General features: G+C 40.0%; 1 protein-coding gene across 1 annotated transcript in view; it reads right to left on the reverse strand.

Moving 5' to 3' along the window:
• Positions 1–2,469: 2,469 nt before the first annotated feature.
• The window catches only part of LOC145990462 (inactive CLIP domain-containing serine protease A3-like), a 79,787-nt gene continuing 65,653 nt past the window's right edge, over positions 2,470–16,603 (reverse strand). The window contains exons 7-8 of the mRNA XM_083126156.1: positions 13,656–13,857; positions 2,470–3,525 (exon numbers count right to left, since the gene is read on the reverse strand). Of these exons, the coding sequence (XP_082982282.1) occupies positions 3,367–3,525; positions 13,656–13,857 (361 nt within the window). The 3' untranslated portion in view covers positions 2,470–3,366. The remainder of the gene's footprint in view (positions 3,526–13,655; positions 13,858–16,603) is intronic.

Consider the following 16,603-nt stretch of genomic DNA (forward strand, 5'->3'; position numbering starts at 1 on the left):
CAATATCAGATGATTGCGACAACATGTATTTTTACACGCGACAACTACGTAATATCCCCCCCCCACACACACACACACAACAAACAACAAATTCTACAATGTCTTACGCACAGACAGTGCGTGTCACTGTACACCAACTGAAGATGTCACTTTCATCACACAAAGGGGGTGGGGAGCAATACCAAGAGTGTTCGCACGCGATCACTGTGACGTAAAAGAGACCAGTTTTGTAAGCGCTGCGCAGGCAAGTCTGGCTCTCGTAGTCTACGTTTGATCTTCATGACTGCTGTATCCACGACAGGAGCTCGAATGGTTGGTTCTCTCCGGCAGTCGTCCCAGTCGTGTTGCAGGTGCTGGGATATGATCAGCAGTTCGCTCTAGGTTGTCATACGCATTGAAGAGTACTAGTATGTTGTATTGAAAGAAGTTGACGTAATGGAGTGGGTAAGTCAAGTATCGCAACAATTGGTCTGCGGTGTTCGTACCGTGATACGGCCAATTTGTGCAGTGTGCCAGTGTTAAACAAAAACGATACTTTGCAGTTGCAGCTCCCTATTACACAGATGGCTGCGTATACGACCCAGCAGCTAGCAGACATGCATCTCATGTATGGGGAGGCACGTGATAATAGCCGTGAGGCAAGGCGTCTTTATGGAGAACGTTTTCCACATAGACGTTTGCCATCTCACGCCTTCTTTCGGGTAGTGGACAGTCGACTGCGTGAAACAGGGTCAGTGTTTCCACCGCGGCAAGAAGTTGGCAGACCCCGAAGTGTACGCACACATCAGTTTGCAGAACATCCTGGCACCAGTACGCGCATGCTCGCTCGGGCACGAAACATGTCTCATGTGAATGTTTGGCGAGTGTTGTCAGAGGAAGGAATGCACCCTTTTAAACTGCAGAAAGTACAAGAACTGTTACCTCGTGACTTTTGCCCTCGTATGGAGTTTTGCCAATGGTTGTTGCATCAGCTGGACACAAACCCTCACTTCGGGGCAAAGGTATTGTGGACAGATGAAGCCATTTTCACCAGGATGGATGTCTTCAATAGTAGAAACAGTCATGTCTGGGACTTTGACAACCCACATGCACTTTTTGTGGCCCATCACCTGCACAGGTTTTCAGTGAATGTGTGGTGCGGGATAGTACATGATCATTTAATTGGACCATACATTCTCCCTGTTCGCCTGAATGGTCGCAGGTATCATGCATTTCTTAGTGAGGTTCTGCCTGAACTGTTGGAAACCGTACCTTTTGCACTGCGGCAAGAAATGTGATACCAACACGATGGGGCACCAGCTCATTTCGATCGTAATGTACGACATTTCCTGCATGACGTGTTTCGCAATAGGTTCATTGGTAGGGATGAGCCTGTGCCTTTACCACCGAGGTGGCCAGATCTCAACCCTCTCGATTTTTTCTTCTGGGGAGAAATGAAAACCCTCGTATACGACACACCTGTCACATCAGCTGAGGACCTCTTTGCTCGCATCAACGTCGCCGCCGCGACGGTAGCAGATACATCTGGCTTGTTTGCACGTACTCGACAATCTTTGATTCGTCGCTGTCATCTCTTCGTAGAAGTGAACGACAGACATTTTGAAAACCGTCTGTGATTATCATACACTCTTCGTATTGCTCCCAACCCCCTTTGTGTGGTGAAAGTGACACGCACTGTCTGTGCGTAAGACATTGTAGCATTTGTTGTTTGTTGTGTGTGGGGGGGAGGGGATATTACGTAGTTGTCGCGTGTAAAAATACATGTTGTCGCAATCATCTGATATTGTGTTTTTCTTTCCCTCCTCCTGGTGGAGTAATGTGTCTCTCGTATGCCACATGACATGATTCGTTCATTCCTCGCATGTAACTGGAGTATGCAACCGTGCTCAACTTTTCGGATTTTGTGTTCCGTGCTCATGTTTTGATGTTTGAGGTCGGGATGTGTTGTCTTTAACGCATTTCTCAAAGTCTCGGTCCTTCTTGCTGCGTTACATGCCCTTTCCATGCATTGTTCTTTTTGGAAATCCCCAATTCCTTTGAGGACTCCATTGCGCATGCGTGCAGTGAACTTTTCATAGTGACTTCCGGACTGAGCACATACGATTCCTTTATGATTCCCTTGGAACCGCCTCTCTATCTGTGATAGTATTCGTCCTAGTTAGGTGTGACGTTCACTTTGTCACCTTTTGCGAGGCTCCTATCTCGGAAACGAAGCCTCAGTCGTAAAAATGGAACTCACACTTTTTGCTTGTTTTCATGAGAGGAATCACCTCCCAAGCGTTGTAAACGACCTTTAGAAACACCCTGTATATATAGGATAAAAGCAAGGAGGGCCAAAAGGGCTAAGTAAAAATCAAAGAAGGTAAAAGGAAACACTCACCGGACAGTAGAAAAATTCAAAATACAAGTTGAGAATAGCTTCTACTTTCATTAACAAAATATTATATTTTCAGTATGTGTTGTGCCCGAAATATTCGAAAGGAACCACTGTTACATGTCATTTATTTTACTATCTACAATTCACAGCACACTGTTGAAAGTTGTCTTAACAGGAGAAAGTAGTTTTTGAAACTGCTTTTGACTCACTTTTCCATGGTTGGGCAAACGTTGGTAACAGTAGGCCCAATGAGAAACAACTTCAATTTGACAACCAACGTAAAGCCAAAATGCCCATGTAAAAACTGCTGTTGGCCCAACAGTTGTGGTTACTTGGGTTATCTAACATTTTGTTTTACTATCACTTCTAAGCTTTACCTGCATTCTGCAAACTAATGGAACAAAGAACACCAACATGAACAAAAACTAAAACCAGACAAGTGATATAAGCTGAATAAGTAGTTCCAGTCTCAAATTTTACAATTATTTCAAGATGTTCCTTGTATTCGATGGTGTTGTAAAGTGTTAAGTATAAGTACAAATGTAAAGAAATAAAAATATGATTAAATACAGTGTTTGCGCATAAAATTTGCTCGATTTTCTCCTTGCACTAAAGCAATGGGGTATTCAGTGGTTTCTGTATCAGTTTGTTCTCAACTGTTAGAATTTGTTTGTAAGTTTGTTTAAAATGTTTCCTGTGTTTTAAGGTTTTCACATACCTTACTGGACAGCTGGTGGATGTCAGCACATCAGTGTCTTAGCTTTTTCTTACCTACCTTTCCACCAGTCTCCAAAATTTTTGCATGCTAAACCTTAATGTTTAAAAGTGTTATTTGAAATAAGTATTTTTTTCAATAAATTATTATTTTTTTACTAATGTACATATACAGTACAGAAAGCACAGGAAATGACTTCTTTTATGTATTCAAGTTCATTTTAATGAATCATGTGAGAGAAGGGTAATGCACTGCAGAAGAAATGTTTGGAATCCTATTGATGCATTTGTTGTTGGATCCAATCCATGAAGTTCAGGACATTCACATAGACTCCTGGAATTCCAGGATCTGCACAGCCAATTCCCCAGGCAACCATTCCCACCAGGTAGAACTGGTTGTTCACCTCGCACACCAGTGGTGAGCCTCCATCACCCTGAAATCAAAATTTCATTTTCCTACTGACCTATTGATATTTCACACATCTCAAATTATTATATAAATTGTTACATGCAAATACAAATCTTAAAGAAAATATTTGTTGTTCCATTAAATCCTAGTTGTGCTTACCGAGCACCTTGAGGCCAATTGGGAATCTACTTGAAGGCAATATCTGCAGGCTCCGGTCTCAAAAGTCTGAAAACAACTGTGATGTGGTTCGATGTGTTGACCACATGTCACCCAAATAAGCCACCAGACAGGACTAGGACCTCAAGTGGTTGTTTTACTTTAGTTTCAGTTTGAGGATGAGTAATGTCCACTATTTCTAGGGCGAATACTTATTAGTTACTTAGGAAGTGGCTATACAGTTTTGATCTTAATGAGGAGGTTATCTTGCTTGTAATATGCACTGATTTGCAATGTTTTTTTCGAAATTCCTTGAATTAATGTTAATTGAGAGTGCTGTTTGTAACTTGTGGATGATTAAAGCTGGCTGTCTACATACTCAACGGGTTCCATCAATACCCTCTGGTGTAGGAACAAATCGTCCACTCTTGCCATCAAATGTGATGAAACAACAGTTCCTCAATTTCTGGAATAAATCCCTGCTACTTATCTACCCCCTATTTCAGGTCACCTTCTTTATAGAAACAAGTCAAGAACAAAAATGTTGAACTCCAACCTTCCAGTTGATGTTGCACAGTTGAAACACATCTTAAATGTCCTTAGAACATCAAACAACATTCAATTCCATTTATTAAGAAAAGAATAAACCTATAGTTTTCCTAATAAGTTCAGCCTACCAGTATTATATTGCAGAATAATCATTCCTTCAGCTTTCATTCTCTATATCAAAGTAAAGTAAAAACACATTTTTACACTAACTACAGATCTTCTTATGAAGTGCTGTTAATTTCTCTGATCCAATATTTCTATCAGAGACATATTTTATCTGGGATAAAATAACTGTGAAAGCACTTTCCCAACACTGGTTTGGTCATTTCTTTTTTTATTATTGTCCTTTGAGACATAGAAATTTTACAAATGCGAGGTACATGTTTTCATTTTATAACATGCACCTTGAAAAAGTGACACAGTTAATGCTATTTGAAAAAATAACTTAATATTGTACTTCCAAAGACTAGACTGAACCATATATAATAAATACATGTAATCTATCAACTGATATATATGTACCGGGTGGTCCAATAGTCCCAGAACGGTCAAATATCGTGAAAAATACTCATCGAATCGGAAAACGAAAAGTACGTGTTTATTAATAAGTGAAAGAAAGCTATTCAATGATATCACACTGTGAAATTTGAAATGGAAACCTCCATTTTGTATTGTAGAATCAGATTCTACGTAACAAAATAACCGGGGTTCGGTACTACATTTCGCGTAACCCAGGAACAATGACGTGGACGTAGTAGTATTTTGTTCCCATCGGGGTGCTTGTTTTAGGTGAGTCCCCTTGCCTCTCACCATCGGGGTGCTTGTTTTAGGTGAGTCCCCTTGCCTCTCACCATCGGGGTGCTTGTTGTAGGTGAGTCCCCTCACCTCTCACCATCGGGGTGCTTGTTGTAGGTGAGTCCCCTCACCTCTCACCATCGGGGTGCTTGTTGTAGGTGAGTCCCCTCACCTCTCACCATCGGGGTGCTTGTTGTAGGTGAGTCCCCTCACCTCTCACCATCGGGGTGCTTGTTGTAGGTGAGTCCCCTCACCTCTCACCATCGCGGTGTTTGTTGTAGGTGAGTCCCCTCACCTCTCACCATCGGGGTGCTTGTTGTAGGCAAGTTCCCTCACCTCTCACCATTGGGGTGCTTGTTGTAGGAGAGACCTCTCACCATCAGGGTGCTTGTTTTAGGGGAGTCCCCTTGCCTCTCACCATCGGGGTGCTTGTTGTAGGCAAGTCCTCTCACCATTGGGGTGCTTGTTGTAGGCGAGTCCCCTCACCTCTCATCTTCGGGGTGCCTGTAGGTGAGTCCCCTCACCTCTCACCATCAGGGTGCTTGTAGGCGAGTCCCTTTGCCTCTCACCATCAGGGTGCTTGTTGTATGTGAGTCCCCTCACCTCTCACCATCAGAGTGCTTGTTGTATGTGAGTCCCTTCGCCTCTCACCATTGAGGTGCTTGTTGTAGGCGAGTCCCTTCGCCTCTCACCATCGAGGTGCTTGTTGTAGGCGAGTCCCTTCACTTCTCACCATCAGGGTGCTTGTTGTATATGAGTCCCCTCACCTTTCACCATCAGGGTGCTTGTTGTAGGTGAGTCCCCTCACCTCTCACCATTCGGTGTTCTCGCCAACTTCAATTCCTTTCCTGCTCAAATTGGTATCCCCCCTTTTCTTGGCACAGTCCCAACCGAAGATACACACCATTGGAAAAATTCTGTAACATCTCCAGACTAATTGCATTTGACACTGTATGAATTCTGTCTTTCAATTCCTTGATATTGTTGGGTTTGGTTTCAAAAACTTTGCTTTCCAAGTATCCCCAGTAGAAGAAATCAAGAGGTGTCAAATCGGGTGACCTCGGTAGCCACCCTATGGTGCCCCTTCTACCAATCCACCTGTCAGGGAAAACTTTGTTCAGCACATTGCGAACAATTAAAGCAAAATGAACTTGAGCTCCAATTTGTTGATACCAAACATTCGCGAATGCATCACCAACGATAGTTTGTATTTCAGATATTATCTCATTGGTCAACAAAATTTACGTAATTTTCAGATGTCAAATTGCCATCAATGAGGTATGGCCCGATAATACGATTACACAATATTCCAGCCCAAATGTTAACTTTTGTGGGTACTGTGTACGATGCTCCCTCATCCAGTGGGGATTCTCTGTGGCCCAATACCTCATGTTATGCCGGTTGACAGATCCGCTCAACTCAAAGGTAGCTTCATCGAAGAAACAAGTCCATCACAGAAATCTATTATATCTGTTGGATCGTAGCATCATTTCCTCACAGTATTCAAGTCTACGATCCTAGTCATCTCCGATGAGTTCTTGCACTAGTTTTATTTTGTACGGATGCGACTTCACAATTCTAAGGATAGATGTTTTACTTACTTCGGTTTGTTGAGATACTTTTCGACTCGAAGTATGGGCATTTTCTTGGAAATACATTAGAACTTCCAAAGATTTCTCGTTGTTTGTAGCAGTTGTAGGTCTTCCACATCGTGGTTCATCCCTGACCGCTCCAGTGCTTTTGAAGCGATCAACGGTTCAATAAACAGTAGATTTTGAAATAGGTGCAAGATTCAGGAACATATCGTTGAATAAATGCGCAACGTCTCTGTATGATCGTTCCGTTATCACCAAACCCCCGCATCATGAGAACTGTTATCCTTTGCCTCTCCGACAATGTCATCGTTGACAGAATACGAACAGTAATGAATTTTCTATTCTTTCGTAGACCTATTAATACTCCAGTACGATTCCCCCTTCGTGAGTTGCAAAATTTTGACTGCCCACTTTCACATTCTGTAAGATCTCACCTCTTACACAACGATCGCCTTAAGCACGCGACCTTCACTGTGGTAGATTACAGGCAGTTCCTCACACCAAACCGACCTGGTGGCACAATGAGTAAGCCCACTGTGTGTGTATCGTTGTTGGTTGGGAACTGCTCACACAGTGAACTGCCGACGCATGTCAAGGTAATCGCATGTACGCATAGAGTCGCCAGACGGCAGACCAGTTGCCTTCAAGCGACCCTATGGGAGTGCGGAAGAAAAACAAATCGGGCCGTGATGTAAACAATGAACAATTCAGACTTTTATGCTTTTCGACGTTGGAAACAAAATACTACTACGTCCACATCGTTGTTCCTGGTTACGTGAAATGTAGTACAGAAACATGGTTATTTTCTTATGTAGAATCCGATCCTACAATACAAAATGGGGGTTTCTATTTCAAATTTCACAGTTGCTCCCTGCCCCACCCCCAGGGGGTGATATCAAGTGTAATATCTTTGGCCCCTTCTTTTTTGAAGATGGGAACGAAAATGCAGTTATGTTAAACTGTCCCTGTTATCGGGACATGATCAGAAATTTTGTGTGTCCTGCTCTGGATGAACTGGATACCGTGAGTATGTGGTTTCAGCAGGACGGGGCTACCTGCCACACATCCAACAAGACAATAACCTTACTGCAAGAAAAGTTTCCTGGCCGCGTGATCTCACTTCATGGTGACCAGGACTCAGGAGTGGCCTCCGAGGACTTGTGACCTCACCCTATGTGATTTCTTTTTATAGGCTTATATGAAGTCACAAGTTTACATGAACAAACTTCAAGCAATCCCCGAATTGAAGAGGGAAATCCAACGGGTAATTAGTTCAATCGACAGAGACATCTGCACAAGTGTCATGGTGAACTTCCAGTTCAAGTTACTGCCTGTGTACTAAACGGAGGTGGACATATGCCAGACGTCATTTTTCAATTTTAAATCGCATACGGGCATATGACTGACACTTTTCACTTTTCAATTATTAAATCGTAGTGAATGTGTAAAATAATGAAAATAAAAATGTCAACTTTCATGCAATTTTGGCTGAGTTATTGCATTTTCAAAACTGCGCACTTTATGAAACACCCTTTACAAGAAAGTTCAGGAAGTTTGAGATTATTTCGAAGCAACCTTGAAGACGGGCTTGGATTCCTGATTACCAGCGATAGAGGGATGCTGATGGCCAGATTCCAATTATATTCTTCTATATATGACGAGGACTGGTAGAAGTGCCAACCCTGTCAACATGTGGAAGTTTAAGGTATGTGATGTGTGGTTACATGTTTTTGATCCAAATCATGTGTGACAAAAAGGTGTTTGACTATCAAAATCTAGTTAACTGGAGCAAGTTTACGAACATGCAAGTTCATGAAAAGTATGTAGAAAGTTGCGAGTGATAAGAAAAGGATAGACACAATACAAACATTTTGCTATGCAATTGGTGAACCATTTTGTTGCTCTAACAATAAATGTATAGACATCACCAACATCGGGGTATCGTTGATTATTTTGGGTGTATTAAATGACAAGGAGTGTTAATCTTGATAACTCACTCCCTCCCCTTTTTGCCCCCTTTTTTGCATTTTTGGGTAATCCTAACTAAATTAAAGATAAATGAGCATTTGTTCCCAACGGGACAAAAATGTACAAACAATAAATGTAATATTGAATGAAGAGTGGTAGAATATGAATTTAGGATTCATAGATGAATTTGAGGTGGCTGCGGTGGCTCAGTTGGTAAGCGTCTGACTACCATGCTAAAGATCCAGGTTCGATCCCTGGCCGGTTCAAATCTGGGAACTTTTCTAACGGAAGTGATCCCAGTGTCCACCCAGCGTCGAATGACATGGGTACCTGGGGGAAACCCTAGGGGGTAAAGGCAGTCAGGGGCATGATGCTGATTACATTACCCCCAGTCACGACTGGATCAAGAAAGTGTGGGGTGTTACCACCACACCCCCTATATGCCTTCATGGCGTGGTGCTAAGCACAGGGGAGCACTCTACCTTTTTACCTTTAGATGAATCATTTGTATTCAATGCACTTGTTTTGTTGGACGAAACTTTAAATTGTAAAATGATAGTAAATAACTGGAAGATTTTGTGTATTATTGACCAAGGTAAATGTCAAGAATTGCGTTTTGTATACGTATGTTTGCTTGCATCTGATGACTGATATAGTTATGCAAATGAGTTCTTTCTGGGAACATTGTTTTTTGATGTTGAATCATTTATTACATTGAGAGATATGTAAATGCGTATATGTATAAAAGAGGGCGAAGTAACTATGTGAAAGATGATCCCGTTGTTCAAGTTTGGTTTGAGTTGGTGATTTAAGTCCACTTTATGCACAGTAAGGCTAATCGGGACTGGACCTATGATTTAAAGTGGGATCCGAATCACTATGTGCCTCCACTGGGTATCAAACCCAAGACCCCTTTATTACAAGGCAAGGACACTACCACTGCACCATCGGGGAGGGCCAAGAGCCCGTTGTTATTGTTACCTTGTCACTATTATCATGTTTGAGTCAAAATAAAGCTGTTAAACATCAATTTCTCGAAAGTATGTTCTTTACAAAATTACATTTCAGATAAAAGTAAGACTCAGCGAAAGCAGGATTTATTGGCTTGCGCAAGTTTTGGTACAAAGGTTTAATGCATAGAGTAGTTAGTTCTTGTAGACATAAGAAGTGTATGCATTTTCTATAGTAGCAATTGTGTGTGTTGAGATTATTCTTTGGCGTGTACAATCTGTGATGCATTTTGACAAACTTTTTTTTGTGTGTGCAGTGGTGATTTGATTACCCCCCCTCCATGCTTCGTTAGCTTGTTGTTTATAACTGATTAGTCATTAGTTTTAAAGTGGAGGTTCACTATGAACACTGAGGTGCATCATAACCTTGATGCAATAACCTCAACCCTAAAAGATTTGTATGTTCTGCTATTTGCTAATTTAATTATCCATGGAAATACTCTGGCCCATTTAAGTCACGCGAACAGAACATTACAGGGTGTGCACTCTTTCTCAATCTATTCCTTACATTATATATATATATATAAAGCAAAGAAGGAGAAAGGAAGCACTCACCAGACTGAAAAACTTCGAATTTTTGCAGATTATATTGATGCATCGTCAGTGTTAAGAGAAAGAATGAACCGGAAGTGATACTTGAACTTCCAGTTCCGTCTTTCTCCTAACACTGAGGATGGAGCGAGAGTCAGGAAAATTCGAATTTTTTCACTGTCTGGTGAGTGTTTCCTTTCTCTTTCTTTGCTTTTTATTTAGCCCTACTGGCAATCCTTTCTTTCATCCATTTATATATATATATATATATATATATATATATATATATATATATGTATATGTGTATGTATATGTGTATGTAGCGGTAGCGAAGAAGCTACACGATAATTTCGCTACAGCTATATTTCTTAGCATTTTGAGGTAAATTTTCAAAGTGTCAAAAATCGATAATAAAGCTTACTCTTACAGGAGGTACATAAAGACAGTCTATTACATATAAAATACGGAATTTATTTCATTAGTATCTAAATAATTCTAGTATCCAGATAACTAACTGACATATATTAATATATTCCGGCTAACAGCTATGTTGTTTTCAGCTGCATCTCTATTTTGGAGAGAAACATGCCTAGTTTGTGGCACGCTTGGAAAAAAAAATGCCTCGTTTGTGCCAGCCCCAGAACATATAGTGGGGATATCCTGGTGTAAGAGACAGCAAAATGACATTAATTACTGTGTAAAACAACTTTCAGTCGAAAAACGAGTGGTCCATAGCAATGACATAGCAATAGCGCCAGCAATCAATGGCTCAGTGCATTAACAACATTGACCATTGTCAGGATATAGGATCTCACCAGCAAGAAATTATTGTTACAAGAACAATAGACATACACTTTCTTGAATTAGAATTACTATTTTCGTCATAATATTTGTTCAATTTTTTTTTAATTACAATGTGTTTCAACAATGATCTTGCAAGAAAATATCCAGAAACGAATATGAGGTAAAGTGTAAAGTGGCTGTTACTTTCCCCTGCTGTTGAAAGAGTGCTACAAATGTTTGGGGACATTAAAATCATATTTCTCTACCCAATCTAAACTACCTACCTAAAAATGTAATTCGGTTTTTGGAAATAAGTTAAAGCAAATCTTAATTGTTACATATTCTTTGTCATTTGTTAAATTAACTGATTAGATTAGGAGATTGCTTTTGTTGCTTAAAGGTAAGAGGAAGTTATTGAAAGAGAGCTCCTGAAAAGTATCTGAACAAAGTGTTGGCGAGATTTTTTTATATTGCTTAAATTATGAGTAATAGCAAATGTGTTGCAATTGTTTGCTATGTCCTCTTTATTTATGACTTTGTCCTCCTTTTTCGTCGTGCTCTGTCATCTTTTTTGAATGTATGTGTGTGCTCACCCTAACCACAGGTTACTAGTAGGAGATGTGAGGAGATGGAAAAAAATGAAAGATAGAAGGGAGGAACAAGAGAGAAGGATAAGAGTGTGGAAATTGAAGAAAAATATGATAAGAGAAATATCAAGAAATATTACAAACAAGAGTGCCAAGAGATGAACCCAAAGGAGTAGAAACATAATGGATAAGATTTAAAACAGAATTAGTCGAGACAGCCGAAAAGTTATGTGGAAAGAAAGCAGAAAGAAACACCATGGTGGAATGAAAAAACTAGAGAGGCAGTGAAAAACAAAAATGATGCATTTAGAAAGTGGTTTAAATGTAAATCACAAAATGCATGAAAAGAGTATGTGGAAAAGAAGAAAGAGGCAAGAACAGTAGTAAAGGAGGAAGGAAAAAAGTAGATGGAAGAATGGGCCAAAGTGCTAGAAGAAGATGTAGATGGGAACAAGAAAGTATTGTATGGATTAGTGAGAGAAAGGAGATGAGAAAGAGGAGAACAGCTGTAAGCTATGGGATGAAAGGGGAAACATGATAGAAGAGGATGAAGAAATAAGGAGAATGTGGAGAAATCATTTCGAAAAATTGCTGAACGTGAAAAAAGGAAATGTACATGAAGAAGTGAGGGGAAAAAAACAGGAAGGAAAAAGTTAATCTCACATGGAAAGAAGTGGAGGAAGCTCTGAAGAGAGGTAGAGCACTTGGAGTAGATGAAAAAGATACTGGGAGCAGGAGATTGGTGTGCAGTGGCTGTACAGTGTGTTGAAAACAGTGTGGCAAGAGAGAGAAGTGCCAAGAGATTGGACACAGGGACTAATAGTTTCCATATTCAAAAAGGGCGACAGAAAGGAATGTAAGAACTACAGAGGAATAACACTAATGTGCCACTCAGCAAAGGTGTATTAGAAAATAATAGAGAACAGAATAAGGGAAGTAACAGATCTTAACATGAGAGAGGAACAGTATGGATTTAGAAGAGGCAGATCAACAATAGATCTGATATTCACCATAAGGCAAATGCAGGAAAGGCACTATGCATATGGAAATGATTTGATTATGGCATTCCTACATATAGAAAAGACATACGATAGCATGGACAAAAAGATTTGGAAGGCTCTAAAGGAGTCAAGGAAGAGATAGTGTGTAGAGTGCAGAGCACATACAAGGCCAACCAGAGCTGTGTGAAGACACCACTGGGAAGAACGGAGTGGTTCAGTATAAGTAATGGACTAAAACAGGGAAGTGCTCTTTCCCCACTGCTCTTCATAATTACAATGGATGCAATTAATGAAGAAGTGGGGAAGAAATTAGGAGAGAAAGAGATGAAGGCCCTGTTGTTCATTGATGACTTAGTAATATGGGGGAACAGGAAAGAAGTAGAGACACAGCTTGATAGTTGGAATGAGGAAATCGGAAGAGCAGGAATAATATTCAGTGCAGAAAAGAGCGAGGTACCAATAACAACAAGAAACAAGAATCAGAAATGAACCAAGAATAAAGATGGACACAGAAGAGTTGAGGGTAGTGGAGAGCTACAAACATCTTGGAAGCATAATTGAGAGGTGATGAGAAGAATAGATGAGGAGGTAAACAGAAGAGGACAAATGGGTGGTGGATTATATCAAAGCATTTGAAGATTAATATGGAACAGGGATGTACCTGTGAAATGCAAGAAGATAATATACAACACATACTATGTGCCAATAATTACGTATGGAGCAGAGACTTGGACAATGACAGAGAGAGACAAAAGAAAGATACAGGCAGTGAAGATTAAATTTTTAATGAGTATATTGGGGAAGACCAGAAGGGAAAGAATGAAGAATGAAGAGATCCAACAAACAGGAGGGATGGTGAAGCTTTAGAACAGAATAGATCAGGCACAGATGAGATGGTTCGGACACATGAAGAGGATGGATGCAGAAAGACTACCAGTAAGAGCTTACCATGCACAAGGAGTGGGAATAAGGCCAAGGGGGAAACCAAGATGTCGGTGGAAAGAGCAGATAGCGGAGAGTGTTAGGAGAAGAGGACAAGATCAGAACACTGTGGGAAGAGAGGAGTGATGGAAGACCAGGAAAAAAATGAGAGACTTGACTTCTATGCCAACCCAGCCAGAGGCAGGAAACGGCGAAGGATGATGATGACAGCAGTCTAAAATTAAAAATTAAAACTTACAGTGCAAGCATCCTTCCCAGGTTCCCCTCCTGCACACAGAAAACTCTTCCGATCCAGCTGAAAGTACTGCCCAAGTCGTGTTCCTCGAAGCTTTACTTCACAGTCACTGGTTTCAAGGATTGGGACCTCAATCTCCTTCTGGATGTATTGGTAGTTGCCTGCTGGACCGAAGGCATCTTTTCCCCATCCGGATACCCAGCACCTGCGAATGGCATTGTTACATTTCTTAATATGATGCTCTTTTTCAACTCATTTCTAGTGCTACAGTCATTATTTAAAAAATTAAAAACATTTGGGTAAAATCAAAATGTAATCAGTTTTAAAAACATTATGTAATTGTTTTGAAAGCCCATGTGAACTATTGTAGCTGATAATATGGAAAAGAAAGTTAAGCAACTGTCAAAAGAAGTCAACCTAATCTACAAAAAGTCTTTGTAGCATCACCAACTGCTATTGCCACTAGTAGTATACCATCTGTGAACTAGAATGAATATGTGGGAAACACTGCATACACAGTTAGCATGTGTTTAGGGAGTGGGTGGTTAGTTGCACTGAACATTTTTCTCAATATTGTGGGTGCAAATTGAAAGAAAATGTCATGCATACTTCAAATATGAAAGGGTGGGTTGCTTTGCTTCCATTGTTTTGAGGAGAGTGTTCGCTACTGGTAGAAAATATAATTGATGACACTTGTGCATTCATGTTGGCAATGAAAAATATATTTTTTAAAAGATGTACTAGGTTATAAAGTCCCGTGCAAATTAATCAGAACAAGCTCCATTTTTATCTGAATTGTCAGCACTTGCACAGTAGGTGGCAGCAATGTACACGCCATGGCTATTTTTATCTCCCGCATTTTCTGTGCATTAACTTTAGCATTGTTGACACGGTCAGGCATCTCGTGCGTTGATCCTTTGAGTTTGTGTACATATCTATGCGTTCGTAAGTGTAATTTGTTCCATATAATCAGTAGGCCAATTATGGCGGAGGTGTCAGTGAGATTCTGCCAATGGATACAACACCTAGGAAACTTTCTGCGATTGTGACTTTATCGCAAAATACGTCTATGACGCAAAGGGAGATAGCTGCAAAATTCTCTGTTGGTGCAGCTACTGTAAATCGAATTTTCAAGCAGTACAGACAAACTGGTTCCTTTTCACCTAATAAAAAAAGGGGCAATGTGGGAGGAAGAAGAAGATCGCCATATGACCGATTTCTTCCCAGGAAAAGTCAACAAAACCCGGCTCTAACTGCAGTGGAATTGGCATGGGAAATGAGGGACAAAAGAGTACATTTGACCGTTTCCAATGTATGATGTAGACTTCTTGCATCTGGACAGAAAGCTAGGGAACCAGTGGAAAAACAATTTCTTTCGGCTGCAATGCACAAGAAACATCTCTCGTGGGCCCGTGCTCATCGAAATTGGACAGAAGATGACTGGAAGAAAGTTGTTTTCTCAGATGAAACACATTTTGAGGTCCAGGGACAGAGGGTTCAATATGTGCATCGGTCGAGTAATGAATCTGTAACGTCAGCACATCTGCAACAGACCGTAAAACACCCTGACAAGAACATGTTTTCAGGATTCTTCACCCATGAAGGACCAGGATCATTAGTGCCAATTGGTGGTATGATGAATGCTGATAAATACATACATGTTCTAAGAAGGAAAATTATTTCAGTGCTGCAGAAGAAGTTTCCAAATGGTGACTGCATTTTCCAGCAAGATTTGGCTTCTTGTCACACTGCCAAAAAAGTACAGAATTTTATGAGTGAGAACAATATTTGAGTGTTAAAGTAGCCAGGGAACTCCCTGGATCTAAATCCAATCGAGAATTTGTGGACTATTTGCAAACGACGAATATCAAAACTGAACTGTTTCACAAAGCAAGCAGTGATTGAGTCTTGTTCATGTTTGGTTCCATGACAATGAACTTAATGTAATATGTTCAAAGCTTGTAGCATCTATACCAAAACGTGTAATGGAAGTTATGAAACAACAAGGAGGACATATTAACTATTAGAAATGATTATCTGTTTGTACCTTATGTGAAAAATGAATATATGTACAAATGTGTTTGAAAAAGTTGAAATATTCTATGTTGTAAGACAATAAATGTAAATTTTTGGATGTAATTGCTGTATTCAGATTAATTTGCACGGGACTGTAATAAAATACATGTTGAAACAATGAATTGTTAAAGAATTATAGTTTATGGATCAAAATTAATTAAATTCAAGAAATAATCAAATTCTGTTTGTATCATGTATCGGGCATCCCCCCCCCCCCCTGAGGAAATTTTTTAGTTTACAATAGATAAAATTAGGTTTTTGGCTATTGAATAATGTGACAATAACTCTAGGGAACAAATGAAATACTTTTTTTTTTTTGCCTCCAGAGCAAAATAGGTTGGAAACAAGTGTGCTGAATTCAAAAATAACAAAAAAAATGCTCTAACATGGAAGATTTTATTTTTACACGTAGATTTCAGTATACATGGAAATATGCATAACAAATGTACAGAGCCATGAATTGCACATCATGTAAGTACATATAAAATGATACTTTATATTATTTACAAGGAAAGTAGTAATCAACCACTAGTCAAAAGTAATTAGTTTGCTACAGATGAGGAAATTTGAACAATACAAAAGCATACGTTTACTTGAGAATAGGTAAAAAATGACTATCTTTCAATGACCGTCTCTTATATTCAGTGCTACTTTCTCGTTTCGTATTCCAACAGTAATCCCCTAACATGGCTGGGTCCCATCATCCTTGGTAACGATGTTCCATGTCAGAAATGTCCTGATGGAACCTTTCCCCCTGTTTATCACTTACATCACCTACATTCTGTGGAAAATATTCAAGATATTCAAGATGAAAATGTAGAAGATGAATTTTTAAAGACATTCGACAACCCATTTCTTGGTAACACCTCAGTAGC

The sequence above is a fragment of the Lepisma saccharinum genome, chromosome 1, assembly GCF_977018435.1.
Source record: "Lepisma saccharinum chromosome 1, izLepSacc3.1, whole genome shotgun sequence".
NCBI lineage: Eukaryota > Metazoa > Arthropoda > Insecta > Zygentoma > Lepismatidae > Lepisma > Lepisma saccharinum.